This window comes from Nerophis lumbriciformis, linkage group LG01 (assembly GCF_033978685.3).
Source record: "Nerophis lumbriciformis linkage group LG01, RoL_Nlum_v2.1, whole genome shotgun sequence".
In the NCBI taxonomy this organism is placed as follows: Eukaryota; Metazoa; Chordata; class Actinopteri; order Syngnathiformes; family Syngnathidae; genus Nerophis; species Nerophis lumbriciformis.
Genome location: NC_084548.2, coordinates 67,367,024 through 67,384,806, shown reverse-complemented (window position 1 = coordinate 67,384,806; position 17,783 = coordinate 67,367,024). Strand labels below are relative to the sequence as shown.

At 33.4% G+C, this 17,783-nt stretch overlaps 2 protein-coding genes and 1 non-coding gene across 5 annotated transcripts in view; 2 read left to right on the top strand and 1 right to left on the bottom strand.

Annotated features, from left to right (window-relative positions):
* The window catches only part of LOC133572085 (protein FAM110A), a 109,481-nt gene extending 93,684 nt beyond the window's left edge, over positions 1-15,797 (bottom strand). Inside the window, exon 1 of one of the 2 annotated variants that reach the window (XM_061924800.1) lies at positions 15,670-15,797. The gene's annotated coding sequence lies outside the window, so the exon portion shown is untranslated. Of the gene's footprint in view, positions 1-6,425; positions 6,562-15,669 lie in introns of those variants that run through there. The other variant, XM_061924810.2, reaches the window with a different exon arrangement.
* Positions 259-16,550, top strand: cox4i2 (cytochrome c oxidase subunit 4I2). 2 transcript variants are annotated; one of them, XM_061924829.1, is made up of 5 exons: positions 259-426; positions 6,288-6,396; positions 6,470-6,634; positions 11,585-11,716; positions 16,320-16,550. In XM_061924829.1, exons 2-5 carry the CDS (start codon positions 6,288-6,290, stop codon positions 16,451-16,453), a joined length of 540 nt encoding a protein of 179 aa, XP_061780813.1. In that variant the 5' UTR covers positions 259-426; the 3' UTR covers positions 16,454-16,550. The 2 variants fall into 2 exon arrangements, with proteins under 2 accessions (XP_061780813.1, XP_061780805.1); XM_061924821.1 differs by having other exon boundaries at positions 325-424; positions 6,289-6,396; positions 6,467-6,634.
* On the top strand, positions 16,116-16,187 carry trnac-gca (transfer RNA cysteine (anticodon GCA)). Its single transcript has one exon. It is a non-coding gene; the product is annotated as a tRNA-Cys (tRNA).
* Positions 16,551-17,783: the final 1,233 nt, after the last annotated feature.

The following is a 17,783-nucleotide window of genomic DNA, read 5'->3' as shown; positions in this document are numbered from 1 at the left end:
CTCTGAAGTACACTGGAGTATACTTTCCCTCTGAAGTAAACACTTTCCCTCCTTAGTGCAAGCGGAAGACATTTGGCAGTTGACTGTAGGAGGCGTGTCATCATGACCATATATGGAAGAGAGACCAACAAGCTGGTGTCCTCATGTAACCTTTGTCCTGACGCCATTCTCCAAAGAGAGCAAAAACAAGTCAAAGTCAAAACAGTCAGCATTTCTTCATGCACACGACGTATCATACCAAACAATACTGCTCTACTTTTTATTTTCATTGCGTTCCCCAACACTTGGTGTCCATGTGACCCACCCACTAGAAAACTACATCCTGTTGTGCATGAGAACCACACACACACACACACACACTGTAACACGCACACGCAGAAGGTTTTCCTGGAATACTTTGCTGGTGTTTGCAGCAGCAGCAGCAGCGTGAGTATTACTGCATCGACAGTATATAGTATTACTGTATTTAGATATGATAGAATACAAGCTCTCCTCCGCCACGTCCAAATCTTTCCAACGTTCCAGAGTGGCAGACGTGCAGCCAGGATGGCAACAAGCATAGAAGATAAATATAGATGAAACATAGCCTTCGTTATTTGCATGCATTCTATGCAAATTCAGGATTTTTAACACAAAATATGATATTTTACTCATGCGACGTCTTTTCCTCTTAGAAGGTCATCGTGTACTCTTACTTTGACAATCTGCCAATTTACACCGCCATTTTCACTTTGTGTGTGTGTGTGTGTGTGTGTGTGTGTGTGTGTGGGTGGGTGAAAGGAGCAACAAGTTAAACAGAGGCATTAAAGCATGATTAAAGAATTGATCGTTGCATCTTGTGTATTGCATATTAGTGATATTTAGGGATGTCCGATAATGGCTTTTTGCCGATATCCGATATTGTCCAACTCTTTAATTACCGATACCAACCGATACCGATATATACAGTCGTGGAATTAACACATTATTATGCCTAACTTGGACAACCGGGTATGGTGAAGATAAGGTCCTTTTTTTAAATATTAATAAAATAAAATAAGATAAAAAAATTAAAAACATTTTCTTGAATAAAAAAGAAAGTAAAATTATATAAAAACAGTTACATAGAAACTAGTAATTAATGAAAATGAGTAAAATGAACTGTTAAAGGTTAGTACTATTAGTGGACCAGCAGCACGCACAATCATGTGTGCTTACGGACTGTATTCCTTGCAGACTGTATTGATATATATTGATATATAATGTAGGAACCAGATTATTAATAACAGAAAGAAACAACCCTTTTGTGTGAATGAGTGTAAATAGGGGAGGGAGGTTTTTTGGGTTGGTGCACTAATTGTAAGTGTATCTTGTGCTTTTTATGTTGATTTAATAAAAAATAAATAAAAATAAAATGAAAAAAAAAAAAAAAAAAACGATACCGATAATAATACCGATAATAAAAAAAAACGATACCGATCATTTTAAAGCATTTATCGGCAGGCCGATATTATCGGACATCTCTAGTGATATTGTTAATATAAGTGCTAACGCCGACAAACTATTTATCAATGATGAATCAGATCTAGTCTCAAACTTTATTTTTATCTGATTTAATTCATGTGTGACAAAAATGTAATAATAAAATACTAAAAATTCCAAAGTAAAAGAAAAATGTGGCGCAAAAACGCTAAACAATATTCTCAAAAATAATAATAATTATATATTATATAAGCATTAAAGGGGAACGGGACTTTTTTTTTTGTTCACAAAAATGTTTTATTTTTAATGGATTCTAACTTGTAAATAAACGTTATTATTCCGCCGGTAAATCCCAATAAAGTATTGATCATTGTTTCTTGTGTATTGTGTATTAGTGATATTGTTATTATAAGTGCTAACACAGACAAACTATCAATGATGAATCAGATCTAGTCCCAAACTTTATTTTTATCTGATTTAATTCATGTGTGACAAAAATATAATAATAAAATACTAAAAATTCCAAAGTAAAAGAAAAATGTGGCGCAAAAATGTTAAACAATATTATTCAAAAATAATAATAATTATATATTATATAAGCATTAAAGGGGAACGGCACTTTTTTTTTGTGTTCACAAAAATGTTTTATTTTTAATGGATTCTAATTTGTAAATAAACTTTATTATTCCGCCGGTAAATCCCAATAAAGTATTGATCATTGCGTCTTGTGTATTGCGTATTAGTGGTATTGTTATTAGTGTTATAAGTGGTAACGCAGACAAACTATTTATCAAAGATTAATCAGATCTCGTCTCAAAATTCATTTATTTTACCTTATCTGATTTAATTCATGTGTGACAAAAATATATTAATAAAATACAAAAAATTCCAAAGTAAAAAAAAATGTGGCGCAAAAATGCTAAACAATATTATTCAAAAATAATAAAATACAAGCATATATCATGAGCTGTCATGTATACTGTTGTCAATTTATACAAGCATTAAAGGGGAACGGCACTTTTTTTTTGCATTCACAAAAATGTTTTATTTTTAATGAATTCTAACTTGTAAATAAACGTTAAAAAAGCCAATGGGAGGTACTCTATTCCGCCTGTAAAACCCAATAAAAAACATCCCAAAAGCGCCAACAATACTCCATTTACATTTCGTGACTTGAATATTAACCAAGTATTAGTGATATTGTTATTTATTATAAGTGCTAACGCAGACAAACTATTTATCAAAGATGAATCAGATCTAGTCTCAAACTTCTTTTTTTTTTTACCTTATCTGATTTAATTAATGTGTGACAAAAATATATTAATAAAATACAAAAAATTCCAAAGTAAAAAAAAAAAGTGGCGCAAAAATGCTAAACAATATTATCAAAAATAATCAAATACAAGCAGATATCATGAGCTGTCATGTATACTGTTGGTCCATTTATATAAGCATTAAAGGGGAACAGCATTTTTTTTCTTAGCATTCACAATTTTTAATTTTTTTTTAATGAATTCTAACTTGTAAATAAGCGTTAAAAAAAAGCCAATGGGAGGTACTCTATTCTGCCTGTAAAACCCAATAAAAAACATCCAAAAAGCGCCAACAATACTCCATTTACATTTCGTGATTTGAATATTAACCAAGTATTAGTGATATTGTCATTATAAGTGCTAACGCAGACAAACCATTTATCAAAGATGAATCAGATCTAGTCTCAAACTTCTTTTTTTTTTTTACCTTATCTGATTTAATTAATGTGTGACAAAAATATATTAATAAAATACAAAAAATTCCAAAATTTAAAAAAAAGTGGCGCAAAAATGCTTAACAATATTATCAAAAATAATAAAATACAAGCATATATCATGAGCTGTCATGTATACTGTTGGTCAATTTATATAAGCATTAAAGGGGAACAGCATTTTTTTTTTAGCGCTCACAAATATGTTTTATTTTTAATGGATTTTAACTTGTAAATAAGCGTTAAAAAAAGCCAATGGGAGGTACTCTATTCTGCCCGTAAAACCCAATTAAAAACATCCAAAAAGCACCAACAATACTCCATTTAAGTTTCGTGACTTGAATATTAACCGAGTATTAGTGATATTGTTATTATAAGAGCTAACGCAGACAAACTATTTATCAAAGATGAATCAGATCTAGTCTCAAACTACATTAGTTTTTTACCTTATCTGATTTAATTCATGTGTGACAAAAATATATTAATAAAATACAAAAAATTCCAAAATAAAAAAAAAAAAGTGGCGCAAAAATGCTTAACAATATTATCAAAAATAATCAAATACAAGCATATATCATGAGCTGTCATGTATACTGTTGATCAATTTATATAAGCATTAAAGGGGAACAGCATTTTTTTTTTTAGGGCTCACAAATATGTTTTATTTTTAATGGATTTTAACTTGTAAATAAGCGTTAAAAAAAGCCAATGGGAGGTACTCTATTCTGCCCGTAAAACCCAATTAAAAACATCCAAAAAGCGCCAACAATACTCCATTTAAATTTCGTCACTTGAATATTAACCAAGTATTAATGATATTGTTATTATAAGAGCTAACGCAGACAAACTATTTATCAACGATGAATCAGATCTAGTCTCAAACTTCTTCTTTTTTTTTTTTACCTTATCTGATTTAATTAATGTGTGACAAAAATATATTAATAAAATACAAAAAATTCCAAAATTAAAAAAAAAGTGGCGCAAAAATGCTTAACAATATTATCAAAAATAATAAAATACAAGCATATATCATGAGCTGTCATGTATACTGTTGGTCAATTTATATAAGCATTAAAGGGGAACAGCATTTTTTTTTTAGCGCTCACAAATATGTTTTATTTTTAATGGATTTTAACTTGTAAATAAGCGTTAAAAAAAGCCAATGGGAGGTACTCTATTCTGCCCGTAAAACCCAATTAAAAACATCCAAAAAGCACCAACAATACTCCATTTAAGTTTCGTGACTTGAATATTAACCGAGTATTAGTGATATTGTTATTATAAGAGCTAACGCAGACAAACTATTTATCAAAGATGAATCAGATCTAGTCTCAAACTACATTAGTTTTTTACCTTATCTGATTTAATTAATGTGTGACAAAAATATACTAATAAAATACTAAAAATTCCAAAGTAAAAAAAAAATGTGGCGCTAAAATGCTAAACAATATTATCAAAAATAATCAAATACAAGCAGATATCATGAGCTGTCATGTATACTGTTGGTCCATTTATATAAGCATTAAAAGGGAACAGCATTTTTTTTTAGCGTTCACAAAAATGTTTTATTTCTAGTGGATTCTAACTTGTAAATAAGCGTTTAAAAAAGACAATGGGAGGTACTCTATTTTACGGAGTCCCTAAAGGGACATGGGGATTTTTGTTTTTGTTTTGTTTTAGATATGTATCTCGTGCGCACGAGAAACTATCCCGTGCGCACAAGAAACTTTTGCCTGCGCACGAGATAGTTTCTTAAAATATATTTAAAAAAATACAAAAAATTCCAAAGTAAAAAAAAAAATGTCGCGCAAAAATGCTAAAAAATATTATCAAAAATAATAAAATAGAAGCTGATATCATGAGCTGTCATGTATATTGTAGGTTAATTTCCTCGCCATTCTTAGGAATGGATATCGATTACTTTACATATATATATATATATTTTTAATTATACAACTATTTTAAACTATCGCAAAACAATAAATAACATATTGTATTTAATTACATAATTAATTACATTTAATTATATGAGTGTTTGAGAGAAGTAAGTACAGGTTGCGGAGTAAAAAATAATACTATAAAATGCATTAAAATATTTATAAAATTAACTGATAATTTAAATGAGTCTATATTACATTTAAATTTTAATTTACAAAAAGCATAATATTATATTTTATGATGGGAGTCAGTCAAAAGAAAAAATACACAAAATCATGAAAAATATGTAGAATCGACAGAAGACACGTAAAACTCTGTAAATAGAATTTAAGTGTGATTTATCATGCTGAGGTAAAACTCCCTCCAGGATAATATTTTTTACAGAAAGTTGCGTCAACATTTTTTCCAATAACATTAATCAACTTGGCATTTTACGAAACTGTTATCAATGTTTTCAGTGTTCTATGTAGCCATAAACTCAAAAAGCAAAATGTCACAAGTTTTACTTGAATGCTTGTCATTTGTTGGCACAACACTTTTATTCAAAGTTCTTTCAGGATGGGTTTTGGAGTGAAATTTGCCAGCGAGCACACGAGTCAAAGTCTCTGCACTCGTTTTTTTGACATCCCTAATATAAATACATGTAGACTATTAAGTCAGAATGTTTATATATTAGGGCTGTGAATCTTTGGGCACCACACAATTCGGTTCGATTCCATTCTTGTGGGGTAACGATTCGATTTAGAATCGATTCTCAATTCAAACCGATTTTCGATTCAAAATCCATACTTTGTTAATAACATTGGGTGCCAGCTCTATGATTAACTACATTGCTCCATAAAATAGACCAACAGATATTATATACATTTAAAGATACAACTTTGTGTTATAAGTGTCTTATTATAAAATTATTATTTATTAGTTTAAAAATGTTCGGCTGTTTCTCAGATTTTTTGCTCTTTTTTCTTACATTATACTATTGTTTTTTTAAGATAGATATGGTATTATTTGAAAATACACAACTTTTTACATTTTAGCAGACATGTTAGGTATAGTTGCGCAACGTATTAGTACTGGATCGGAGAGAAAATCAGTGGTATCGCACATCTCTAATAATTAGTGCACCTGGCATCTACTATTGCAGATGCTCGGCCTGACGGCAGCAGCGGGACATGCGCGAGCAATGTTCCTAAGAGGACGCGTGGCGGCGGCCCTGACCTCCAGCAGAGCCACCATGGCGAGCCACGGTCACGGTACGGCCAAAGCCGGAAGTTGTGCTTACTGTGTCTACGGATGTGTTCACTGTGCCTTGACGTCTTCCAGCAGAGGTGAGCCAGGTGGACCAGATGTCCAAGCCCATGTACTGGGACAGTGTGGACACGCCGCTGCCTGACAGGCCCTTCAAGGACCAGCTGAGTGCTGCAGACAACAGCCTGAAACAGAAGGAGAAAGGATCCTGGCAGCAGCTGAGCAAAGAGGAGAAGATAGCCTGTAAGACCTGAAACATATATGTATGTATACATATACATATATATATATATATATATATATACATACATATATATATATATATATATATACATACATACACACATATATATATATATATATATATATATATATATATATATATATATATATATATATATATATATATATATATATATATATATATATATATATATATATATATATATATCCATCCATCCATCCATCCATTTTCTACCGCTTATTCCCTTTTGCGGTCGCGGGGGGCGCTGGAGCCTATCTCAGCTACAATCGGGCGGAAGGCGGTGTACACCCTGGACAAGTCGCCACCTCATCGCAGGGCCAACACAGATAGACAGACAACATTCACACTCACATTCACACACTAGGGCCAATTTAGTGTTGCCAATCAACCTATATATATATATATATATTTATATATATATATATATATATATATATATATATATATATATATATATATATATATATATATATATATATATATATATATATACATACTATATATACATATTATATATACATACATACATATATATATATAATATATAAATATATGTATATGTATATATGTAATATGAATTGTTGTAGTTATATTGTAAGACACGTCGTTTGGTTGTTGTAGTTATATTGTAAGACACGTCGTTTGGTTGTTGTAGCTATATTCGTTTGGTTGTTGTAGTTATATTGTAAGACAGGTCGTTTGGTTGTTGTAGTTATATTGTAAGACACGTCGTAGTTATATTGTAAGACACGTTGTTTGGTTGTGGTAGTTATATTCATTTGGTTGTTGTAATTATATTGTAAGACAGGTTGTTTGGTTGTTGTAGTTATATTGTAAGACACGTCGTAGTTATATTGTAAGACACGTTGTTTGGTTGTGGTAGTTATATTCGTTTGGTTGTTGTAGTTATATTGTAAGACAGGTTGTTTGGTTGTTGTAGTTATATTGTAAGACACGTCGTAGTTATATTGTAAGACACGTTGTTTGGTTGTTGTAGTTATAATTGTTTGGTTGTTGTAGTTATATTGTAAGACAGGTTGTGTGGTTGTTGTAGTTATATTGTAAGACATGTCGTAGTTATATTGTAAGACACATTGTTTGGTTGTTGTAGTTATATTGTAAGACACGTCGTTTGGTTGTTGTAGTTGTATTGTAAGACACGACGTTTGGTTGTTGTAGTTGTATTGTAAGACACGTCGTTTGGTTGTTGTAGTTATATTGTAAGACACATCGTTTGGTTGTTGTAGTTATATTGTAATTATATTATAAGACACGTCGTTTGGTTGTTGTAGTTATATTGTAATTATATTGTAAGACACGTCGTTTGGTTGTTGTAGTTATAGTGTAAGACACGTCGTTTGGTTGCTGTAGTTATATTGTAAGACAGGTCGTTTGGTTGTTGTAGTTATATTGTAAGACACGTCGTTTGGTTGTTGTAGTTGTATTGTAAGACACGTCGTTTGGTTGTTGTAGCTATATTCGTTTGGTTGTTGTAGTTATATTGTAAGACACGTCGTTTGGTTGTTGTAGCTATATTCGTTTGGTTGTTGTAGTTATATTGTAAGACAGGTCATTTGGTTGTTGTAGTTATATTCGTTTTTGGTTGTTGTAGTTATATTGTAAGACAGGTTGTGTGGTTGTTGTAGTTATATTGTAAGACATGTCGTAGTTATATTGTAAGACACGTCGTTTGGTTGTTGTAGTTGTATTGTAAGACACGTCGTTTGGTTGTTGTAGTTATATTGTAAGACACATTGTTTGGTTGTTGTAGTTATATTGTAAGACACGTCGTTTGGTTGTTGTAGTTATATTGTAATTATATTGTAAGACACGTCGTTTGGTTGTTGTAGTTATATTGTAATTATATTGTAAGACACGTCGTTTGGTTGTTGTAGTTATATTGTAATTATATTGTAAGACACGTCGTTTGGTTGTTGTAGTTATAGTGTAAGACACGTCGTTTGGTTGTTGTAGTTATATTGTAAGACAGGTCGTTTGGTTGTTGTAGTTATATTGTAAGACACGTCGTAGATATATTGTAAGACACGTCGTTTGGTTGTTGTAGTTATATTGTAAGACATGTCGTTTGGTTGCTGTAGTTATATTAGTTTGGTTGTTATAGTTATATTGTAAGACAGGTTGTGTGATTGTTGTAGTTATATTGTAAGACACGTCGTAGTTATATTGTAAAACACGCCGTTTGGTTGTTGTAGTTATATTGTAAGACACGTCGTTTGGTTGTTGTAGTTATATTGTAAGACACGTCATAGATATATTGTAAGACATGTCGTTTGGTTGCTGTAGTTATATTAGTTTGGTTGTTATAGTTATATTGTAAGACAGGTTGTGTGATTGTTGTAGTTATATTGTAAGACACGTCGTAGTTATATTGTAAAACACGCCGTTTGGTTGTTGTAGTTATATTGTAAGACACGTCGTTTGGTTGTTGTAGTTATATTGTAAGACACGTCGTTTGGTTGTTGTAGTTATATTGTAAGACACGTCGTTTGGTTGTTGTAGTTATATTGTAATTATATTGTAAGACAAGTTGTTTGGTTGGTGTAGTTATATTGTAAGACACGTCGTAGTTATATTGTAAGACACGTCGTTTGGTTGTTGTAGTTATATTGTAAGACACGTCGTAGTTATATTGTAAGACAGGTCATTTGGTTGTTGTAGTTGTATTGTAAGACACGTCGTAGTTATATTGTAAGACACGTCGTTTGGTTGTTGTAGTTATAATGTAAGACACGTTGTTTGGTTGTTGTAGTTATATTAATTTGGTTGTTGTAGTTATATTGTAAGACAGGTTGTGTGGTTGTTGTAGTTATATTGTAAGACACGTCGTAGTTATATTGTAAGACAGGTCGTTTGGTTGTTGTAGTTGTATTGTAAGACACGTCGTAGATATATTGTAAGACACGTCGTTTGGTTGTTGTAGTTATATTGTAAGACACGTTGTTTGGTTGTTGTAGTTATATTAATTTGGTTGTTGTAGTTATATTGTAAGACAGGTTGTGTGGTTGTTGTAGTTATATTGTAAGACACGTCGTAGTTATATTGTAAGACACGTCGTTTGGTTGTTGTAGTTGTATTGTAAGACACGTTGTTTGGATGTTGTAGTTATATTGTAAGACACGTCGTTTGGTTGTTGTAGTTATATTGTAAGACACGTTGTTTGGATGTTGTAGTTATATTGTAAGACACGTCGTTTGGTTGTTGTAGTTATATTGTAATTATATTGTAAAACAAGTTGTTTGGTTGGTGTAGTTATATTGTAAGACACGTCGTAGTTATATTGTAAGACACGTCGTTTGGTTGTTGTAGTTATATTGTAAGACACGTCGTAGTTATATTGTAAGACAGGTCGTTTGGTTGTTGTAGTTGTATTGTAAGACACGTCGTAGTTATATTGTAAGACACGTCGTTTGGTTGTTGTAGTTATAATGTAAGACACGTTGTTTGGTTGTTGTAGTTATATTCATTTGGTTGTTGTAGTTATATTGTAAGACAGGTTGTGTGGTTGTTGTAGTTATATTGTAAGACACGTCGTTTGGTTGTTGTAGTTATAATGTAAGACACGTTGTTTGGTTGTTGTAGTTATATTAATTTGGTTGTTGTAGTTATATTGTAAGACAGGTTGTGTGGTTGTTGTAGTTATATTGTAAGACACGTCGTAGTTATATTGTAAGACAGGTCGTTTGGTTGTTGTAGTTGTATTGTAAGACACGTCGTAGATATATTGTAAGACACGTCGTTTGGTTGTTGTAGTTATATTGTAAGACACGTTGTTTGGTTGTTGTAGTTATATTAATTTGGTTGTTGTAGTTATATTGTAAGACAGGTTGTGTGGTTGTTGTAGTTATATTGTAAGACACGTCGTAGTTATATTGTAAGACACGTCGTTTGGTTGTTGTAGTTGTATTGTAAGACACGTTGTTTGGATGTTGTAGTTATATTGTAAGACACGTCGTTTGGTTGTTGTAGTTATATTGTAAGACACGTTGTTTGGATGTTGTAGTTATATTGTAAGACACGTCGTTTGGTTGTTGTAGTTATATTGTAATTATATTGTAAAACAAGTTGTTTGGTTGGTGTAGTTATATTGTAAGACACGTCGTAGTTATATTGTAAGACACGTCGTTTGGTTGTTGTAGTTATATTGTAAGACACGTCGTAGTTATATTGTAAGACAGGTCGTTTGGTTGTTGTAGTTGTATTGTAAGACACGTCGTAGTTATATTGTAAGACACGTCGTTTGGTTGTTGTAGTTATAATGTAAGACACGTTGTTTGGTTGTTGTAGTTATATTCATTTGGTTGTTGTAGTTATATTGTAAGACAGGTTGTGTGGTTGTTGTAGTTATATTGTAAGACACGTCGTAGTTATATTGTAAGACAGGTCAATTGGTTGTTGTAGTTATATTGTAAGACACGTCGTAGTTATATTGTAAGACACGTCGTTTCGTTGTTGTAGTTATATTGTAAGACACGTTGTTTGGTTGTTGCAGTTATATTCGTTTGGTTGTTGTAGTTATATTGTAAGACAGGTCGTTTGATTTTTGTAGTTATATTGTAAGACACGTCGTAGTTATATTGTAAGACACGTTGTTTGGTTGTTGTAGTTAAAAGTTTAACAGTACAGATTATACATATTTAACAATCATACACATTTACACACAAAAAGAAAAGAAAAAGAATGACCGAAAAAGGAATAGACTGAAGCCAAAGCTTATATTTGCCTAGCTTATACCTTCACTGAAAATAAGATTACCTGGAACATCAACATTCAAAAAAATAAATGGGATGACAGTAATTGTTACTATATTTTATCATTTTCAATTATTTCACCTTTTAAGGCTCTCTTAAACTTTATCAAAGAAAAGCCTGCTCAAAAGTCGCTTTTAATTGTCTTGTTGTCTGTTTTAGTGTACCGCCTGATGTTCCGTCAGACCTACCCTGAGATGAATCAGCCCACAGGCGAGTGGAAGACGGTCATGGGCGGCTTCTTCATCTTTCTGGGCTTCACCGGTCTGCTGGTCTGGTGGCAGTCCCTCTTTGGTCAGTCTACTAAAGCGCTCTTCTTTGGTTTTAGTCATTAATGTGGGTTTTATTGGCCTCCTAGTGCTCCAGTGGTAAGTCCTCCATGCCGTCCCTAAGCCTTCTAGGTAGGGATGTTGATAAATACTTTAAAATGTAATATCGGAAATTATCGGTATCGCTTTCAAAATTATCGGTATCGCTTTCAAAAAGTAAAATGTATGTCTTTTTAAAATGCCGCTGTGTACACGGACGTAGGGAGAAGTACAGAGCGCCAATAAACCTTAAAGGCACTGCCTTTGCGTGCCGGTCCAATCACATAATATCTACGGCTTTTTCTCACACACAAGTGAATGCAAGGCATACTTGGTCAACAGCCATACAGGACACACTGAGGGTGGCCATATGAACAACTTTAACACTGTTACAAATATGCGCCACACTGTGAACCCACACCAAACAAGAATGACAAACACATTTCGGGAGAACATCCGCACCGTAACACAATATAAACACAACAGAACAAATACCCAGAAGCCCTTGCAGCATTAACTCTTCCGGGACGCTACAATATATAAATATATTATATATGGTTTTTATATATATATAAAAAACCATCCAAAAAGCGCCAACAATACTCAATTTACATTTTGTGACTTGAATATTAACCGAGTATTAGTGATATTGTTATTATAAGCGCTAACGCAGACAAACTATTTGTAGCTTGTGTGCCAACGTTGACATGATCGACTGATGAGCTGCTTCCTCGTTTCCTTGCTCGTCAAACTTTAATTTAGATCATAAATCCCGCCTCTCACCGGGATAGTACAAGGATGAGCACGTATTCCGACAAGTTGGTACACTTTGACAGCCAATTTAGACCCGGGAATTGCGAGAACGACAGGAGAAGACGCTTGCATCCACCCACCGTTTCTTTGCGAGGGTTAAGACACATTCTTCATCTAAATGAGAATATATGAACATCCTAAAAGTCGGCATCCTAATGACAACAGACATTGTACAGTAAGTGATGTTTTATTATGTTTGTTGGCTTTCAAAAAGTCTGCAGTTGCGCAGTCATCAGTGATCTAGTTAAAAAAACTTAACATTGTGATGCAATTTTTAAATAAATGCGCCACGTATGTTTAAGATTAGCTAATTATTAAGTGTTATTATAAATGTTCCTGTTACTACATTACATATATACTTACATCATGTACAAACCCCGTTTCCAAATGAGTTGGGAAATTGTGTTAGATGTAAATATAAATGGTCTACAATTATTTGCAAATCCTTTTCAACCCATATTCAGTTGAATATGCTACAAAGACAAGATATTTGATGTTCAAACTGATAAACATTTTTTTTTTCCCCAAATAATCATTAACTTTAGAATTTGATGCCAGCAACACGTGACAAAGAAGTTGGGAAAGGTGGCAATAAATACTGATAAAGTTGAGGAATGCTCATCAAACACTTATTTGGAACATCCCACAGGTGAACAGGCAAATTGGGAACAGGTGGGTGCCATGATTGGGTATAAAAGGAGATTCCATGAAATGCTCAGTCATTCACAAACAAGGATGGGGCGAGGGTCACCACTTTGTCAACAAATGCATGAGCAAATTGTTGGACAGTTTAAGAAAAACCTTTCTCAACCAGCTATTGCAAGGAATTTAGGGATTTCACCATCTACGGCCCGTAATATCATCAAAAGGTTCAGAGAATCTGGAGAAATCACTGCACGTAAGCAGCTAAGCCCGTGACCTTCGTTCCCTCAGGCTGTACTGCAGCAACAAGCGACATCGGTGTGTAAAGGATATCACCACATGGGCTCAGGAACACTTCAGCAACCCACTGTCAGTAACTACAGTTGGTCGCTACATCTGTAAGTGCAAGTTAAAACTCTCCTATGCAAGGCGAAAACCGTTTATCAACAACACCCAGAAACGCCGTCGGCTTCGCTGGGCCTGAGCTCATCTAAGATGGACTGATACAAAGTGGAAAAGTGTTCTGACGAGTCCACATTTCAAATTGTTTTTGGAAACTGTGGACATCGTGTCCTCCGGACCAAAGAGGAAAAGAACCATCCGGATTGTTATGGGCGCAAAGTGTAAAAGCCAGCATCTGTGATGGTATGGGGGTGTATTAGTGCCCAAGACATGGGTAACTTACACATCTGTGAAGGCGCCATTAATGCTGAAAGGTACATACAGGTTTTGGAGCAACATATGTCGCCATCCAAGCAACGTTACCAGGGACGCCCCTGCTTATTTCAGCAAGACAATGCCAAGCCACGTGTTACATCAACATGGCTTTATAGTAAAAGAGTGCGGGTACTAGACTGGCCTGCCTGTAGTCCAGACCTGTCTCCCATTGCAAATGTGTGGCACATTATGAAGCCTAAAATAGCACAACGGAGACCCCCGGACTGTTGAACAACTTAAGCTGTACATCAAGCAAGAATGGGAAAGAATTCCACCTGAGAAGCTTAAAAAATGTGTCTCCTCAGTTCCCAAACGTGTACTGAGTGTTGTTAAAAGGAAAGGCCATGTAACACAGTGGTGAACATGCCCTTTCCCGACTACTTTGTCACGTGTTGCAGCCATGAAATTCTAAGTTAATTATTATTTGCAAAAAAAAAATAAAGTTTATGAGTTTGAACATCAAATATCTTGTCTTCGTAGTGCATTCAATTGAATATGGGTTGAAAAGGATTTGCAAATCATTGTATTCCGTTTATATTTACATCTAACACAATTTCCCAACTCATATGGAAACGGGGTTTGTATATAAAACCTTAATGGAGGTGTTTGGATGTTTTTTAAGGGTTTCATAGGCTTCATTGTAAGCGGACTTTTGATCGCATTTATTTACTATTTAGAATAAAATGTATCAACAAAAAAAAAACATCCCTTGTCATGTAATAATGATTGTGAACGATAGGCAAAATTCCCCAAAAAAGTGCAGTTCCCCTTTAAAGCAACACACAGGCGTGCTTACTTCCTTGTTTATTTAACATTTATTTATCCAACTAAGAACAGATTTTCATTTCTAATGCTGACCTAGCACAGAGGCAGCATTTACATGTTAGAGATGTTGACGTGTGATGATACCCTCATCTCATCGTCGCTCATTCACCAGCAAAAATGGGTGCTATAAACCGCTCTCAACAGTTCTCGAATGCTCTTAATGTGTGGGGTGAATGTGTTGGAACATAAATGACGGATTCAGATGAACACTTGCGTACACGGATGTCTACAACTTGTAGACAGCCAACAATTAGGAATATTTCGGTGTTTTGTTCTGTATTTATAACAATTTATTATTATTTTAAAAACAGTACAATAATTTGGACAATGACTTTTGTGTATGAGACCTCACTGACATTTAGCGTCTACTTTTAAGTCAGTATAAAATGAGTAAAACATCAATACAGTATTTTATTTTATTTTTACAATTTTTGTTGTAACCCTGTGCTTTTCGAGGTTCATGTTACAAGAAACTCCTAATACATTGAGAAAAAAATCATAAAATCACAAGTTTATTACATTGTATTGAAAAAAAACTTGAAACATTGCAACTTTTGCCACAAATTCCTGAAAAACCTTCCGTAAATTCAAGCATCACAAAAAAAAAAAAGCCTGCGAGTTGTTGTTTTTTAGTTATTAATGCACCAATTCATGTTTTTACATGTTGTCTCTTTCCAACCCGTCCAGTTAAATTCCAAGGGGATTTTAGTGCACACGTCAACCTTCCAGAACTTTCCATAAACTCAAAGAGTTAATTTCCGCAGGTTTGGTTTGCTTCAAATTGGTTTTAGGAAGCTTTTAAACGAGCACCATTGAGTCTGTTTTAACTACATTTCCTCAAAACTATTTTAAAGTTGTGGTAAAACCACAACAACAAAAAGTCCTGCTTGACCCTAAATGTCAAATGGTGACGTACCAGGAAGTCAACAAATGTCGACTTACCGGTTTAGCCTGTAAACTCGCAGCATAGTTGAGCCAAACGTCCTCTTTAAAAAAAAGTTCACTCGTCTTTGTACTTTATCCTCTTTGCGTACGTGCTCTTATCAAACTTGCCAAAAGTGCTCATTTGTCTCGATTAACGTTATTTCAGCTGCCAGCTTGTAGGGCAAAGTTTTTTGTTTTTTTTCCTGACCACATTATTTCGACCAATCAGAATACGTGCGTGATGTCACGTGGTTTCTCGTGACGCATTCAGGGTCGCCAGGAGTTGTTTTTTTTAAACGTGTGAACAGAAACAGAAACCAAAAAAAGAAACTTCTTAAAATAATAAAAACATTTGTTTTGGGGTAGGAAATGTCAGCTGTATATGTTTAGTAGAACGTCGACCAAACTAATAAGACAATAGTGATAATATATTAATTGATTAATATTTCGTAAGAGGCACATACGGGGGTATAGCTCAGTGGTAGAGCATTTGACTGCAGATCAAGAGGTCCCCGGTTCAAATCCGGATGCCCCCTTACCTTTTTTTTATTTTATTACGTAATTATGTAAATACCACTGTTGTTGATTACTGTCAGGTGTGAATGTGGCGTTCATTAGTCTTGCCTACCAATACAAAAGAGTAAGAGCAGGATGTTTTTTCCCAACAGTGTACCCGCCACGTCCCCCGACGTTTGATGCCGAGCTGCAGGCCAAACAGGTGCAGAGGATGCTGGACATGAGGGTCGGGCCCATCCAAGGGATCTCCTCCAAGTGGGACTACGAGAAAGGCCAGTGGAAGTAAAACACACATGAAGTGGAAAATACTAAAAGGAAGCAGAAAAACACCACTACTGCTGTCTTTTAAAATCCTCATATCAATAAAGCTTGACTCCGTCCAACCCTGTGGAATATTCATTACTTTTGTAATATTCATTACTTTTAGGATTTTTTTGATTTTTTTTTTTTAGAAATTCAGCAATTTTTGAATGCCATCCATCCATCCGTTTTCTCATTATAGTCACAGGAGTGTGTATAATGGTTAATTAATCACCTTTTTATACAAGTTCGTTATTATTATTTACATATGTATTATTTACATATATACATTTAAAGTTACTTATATACAATTATATGGACATTTTTATTACCATCTGTACTGTTCTAAATCTATTGTTTTACATGTGTTAGCTACTTTATAGATGTTTCAAAGGGGAAAGATTTGGCTCTTTAGCCCCCTCCAGTGGGCAAGATTATATTAGGGAGAAAAAAAAGATAATCGGGAGGACCATGTGAAAAAAAATTGCATTTTATTCTCATTTTTACTCTAATGAAACAGTGGACAAGATTACATTAGGGAGAAAAAAAGCCTAGTCACTAAATCGGGAGGACCATGTGAAAAAAAATTGCATTTTATTCTCATTTTTACTCTAATGAAACAGTGGACAAGATTACATTAGGGAGAAAAAAAGCCTAGTCACTAATTGAGCGTTCAAAAAAAAAATCCTATTACATTTAATTTAATACTGTACTGTAATGAAATATATATTCTAAATCGTTACTTTTAATACGATAATAAGAGTTGGCTCTTTAGCTCCCTCCAGTGGACAAGATTATATTAGGGAGAAAACATATCTAATCGAGAGGAGCATGTGAAAAAGAAATCTCATTTTTACTTTAAAAAAAAAATCCTAATACATTTTAATTTTCTACTGTACTGTAATGAAATATATATTCTACATATTTACTTTAATACGTTGTTGTTTTTTATTAAAATTTTTTTTTTTTTTAAGTTTTAATAAATTGTCAAATTAGCCTCCTCCAGCAGACAAGATGAAATAACACAACATATGTAATGGATCATAAATCACCTTTTTATACATCAGTTTTTTAATTCGTTATTATTATTTACATGTATATTTTGAATATATTTAAAATTACTTATAAACGTTTTTTTATTTAAACACATTTATATGAAAAAAAAAATCAGAAGTCATGGTAAAAAATAAAAATAAAAATAAAGGGTAAATGGCACTCTGGCTCCATCTAATGGAGAACATTTTTTTACAATTACTAACAGTGGAGTGTTATAAAAAACAATTCTATGGACATTTTATTCCCATCTGTAGTGTTCT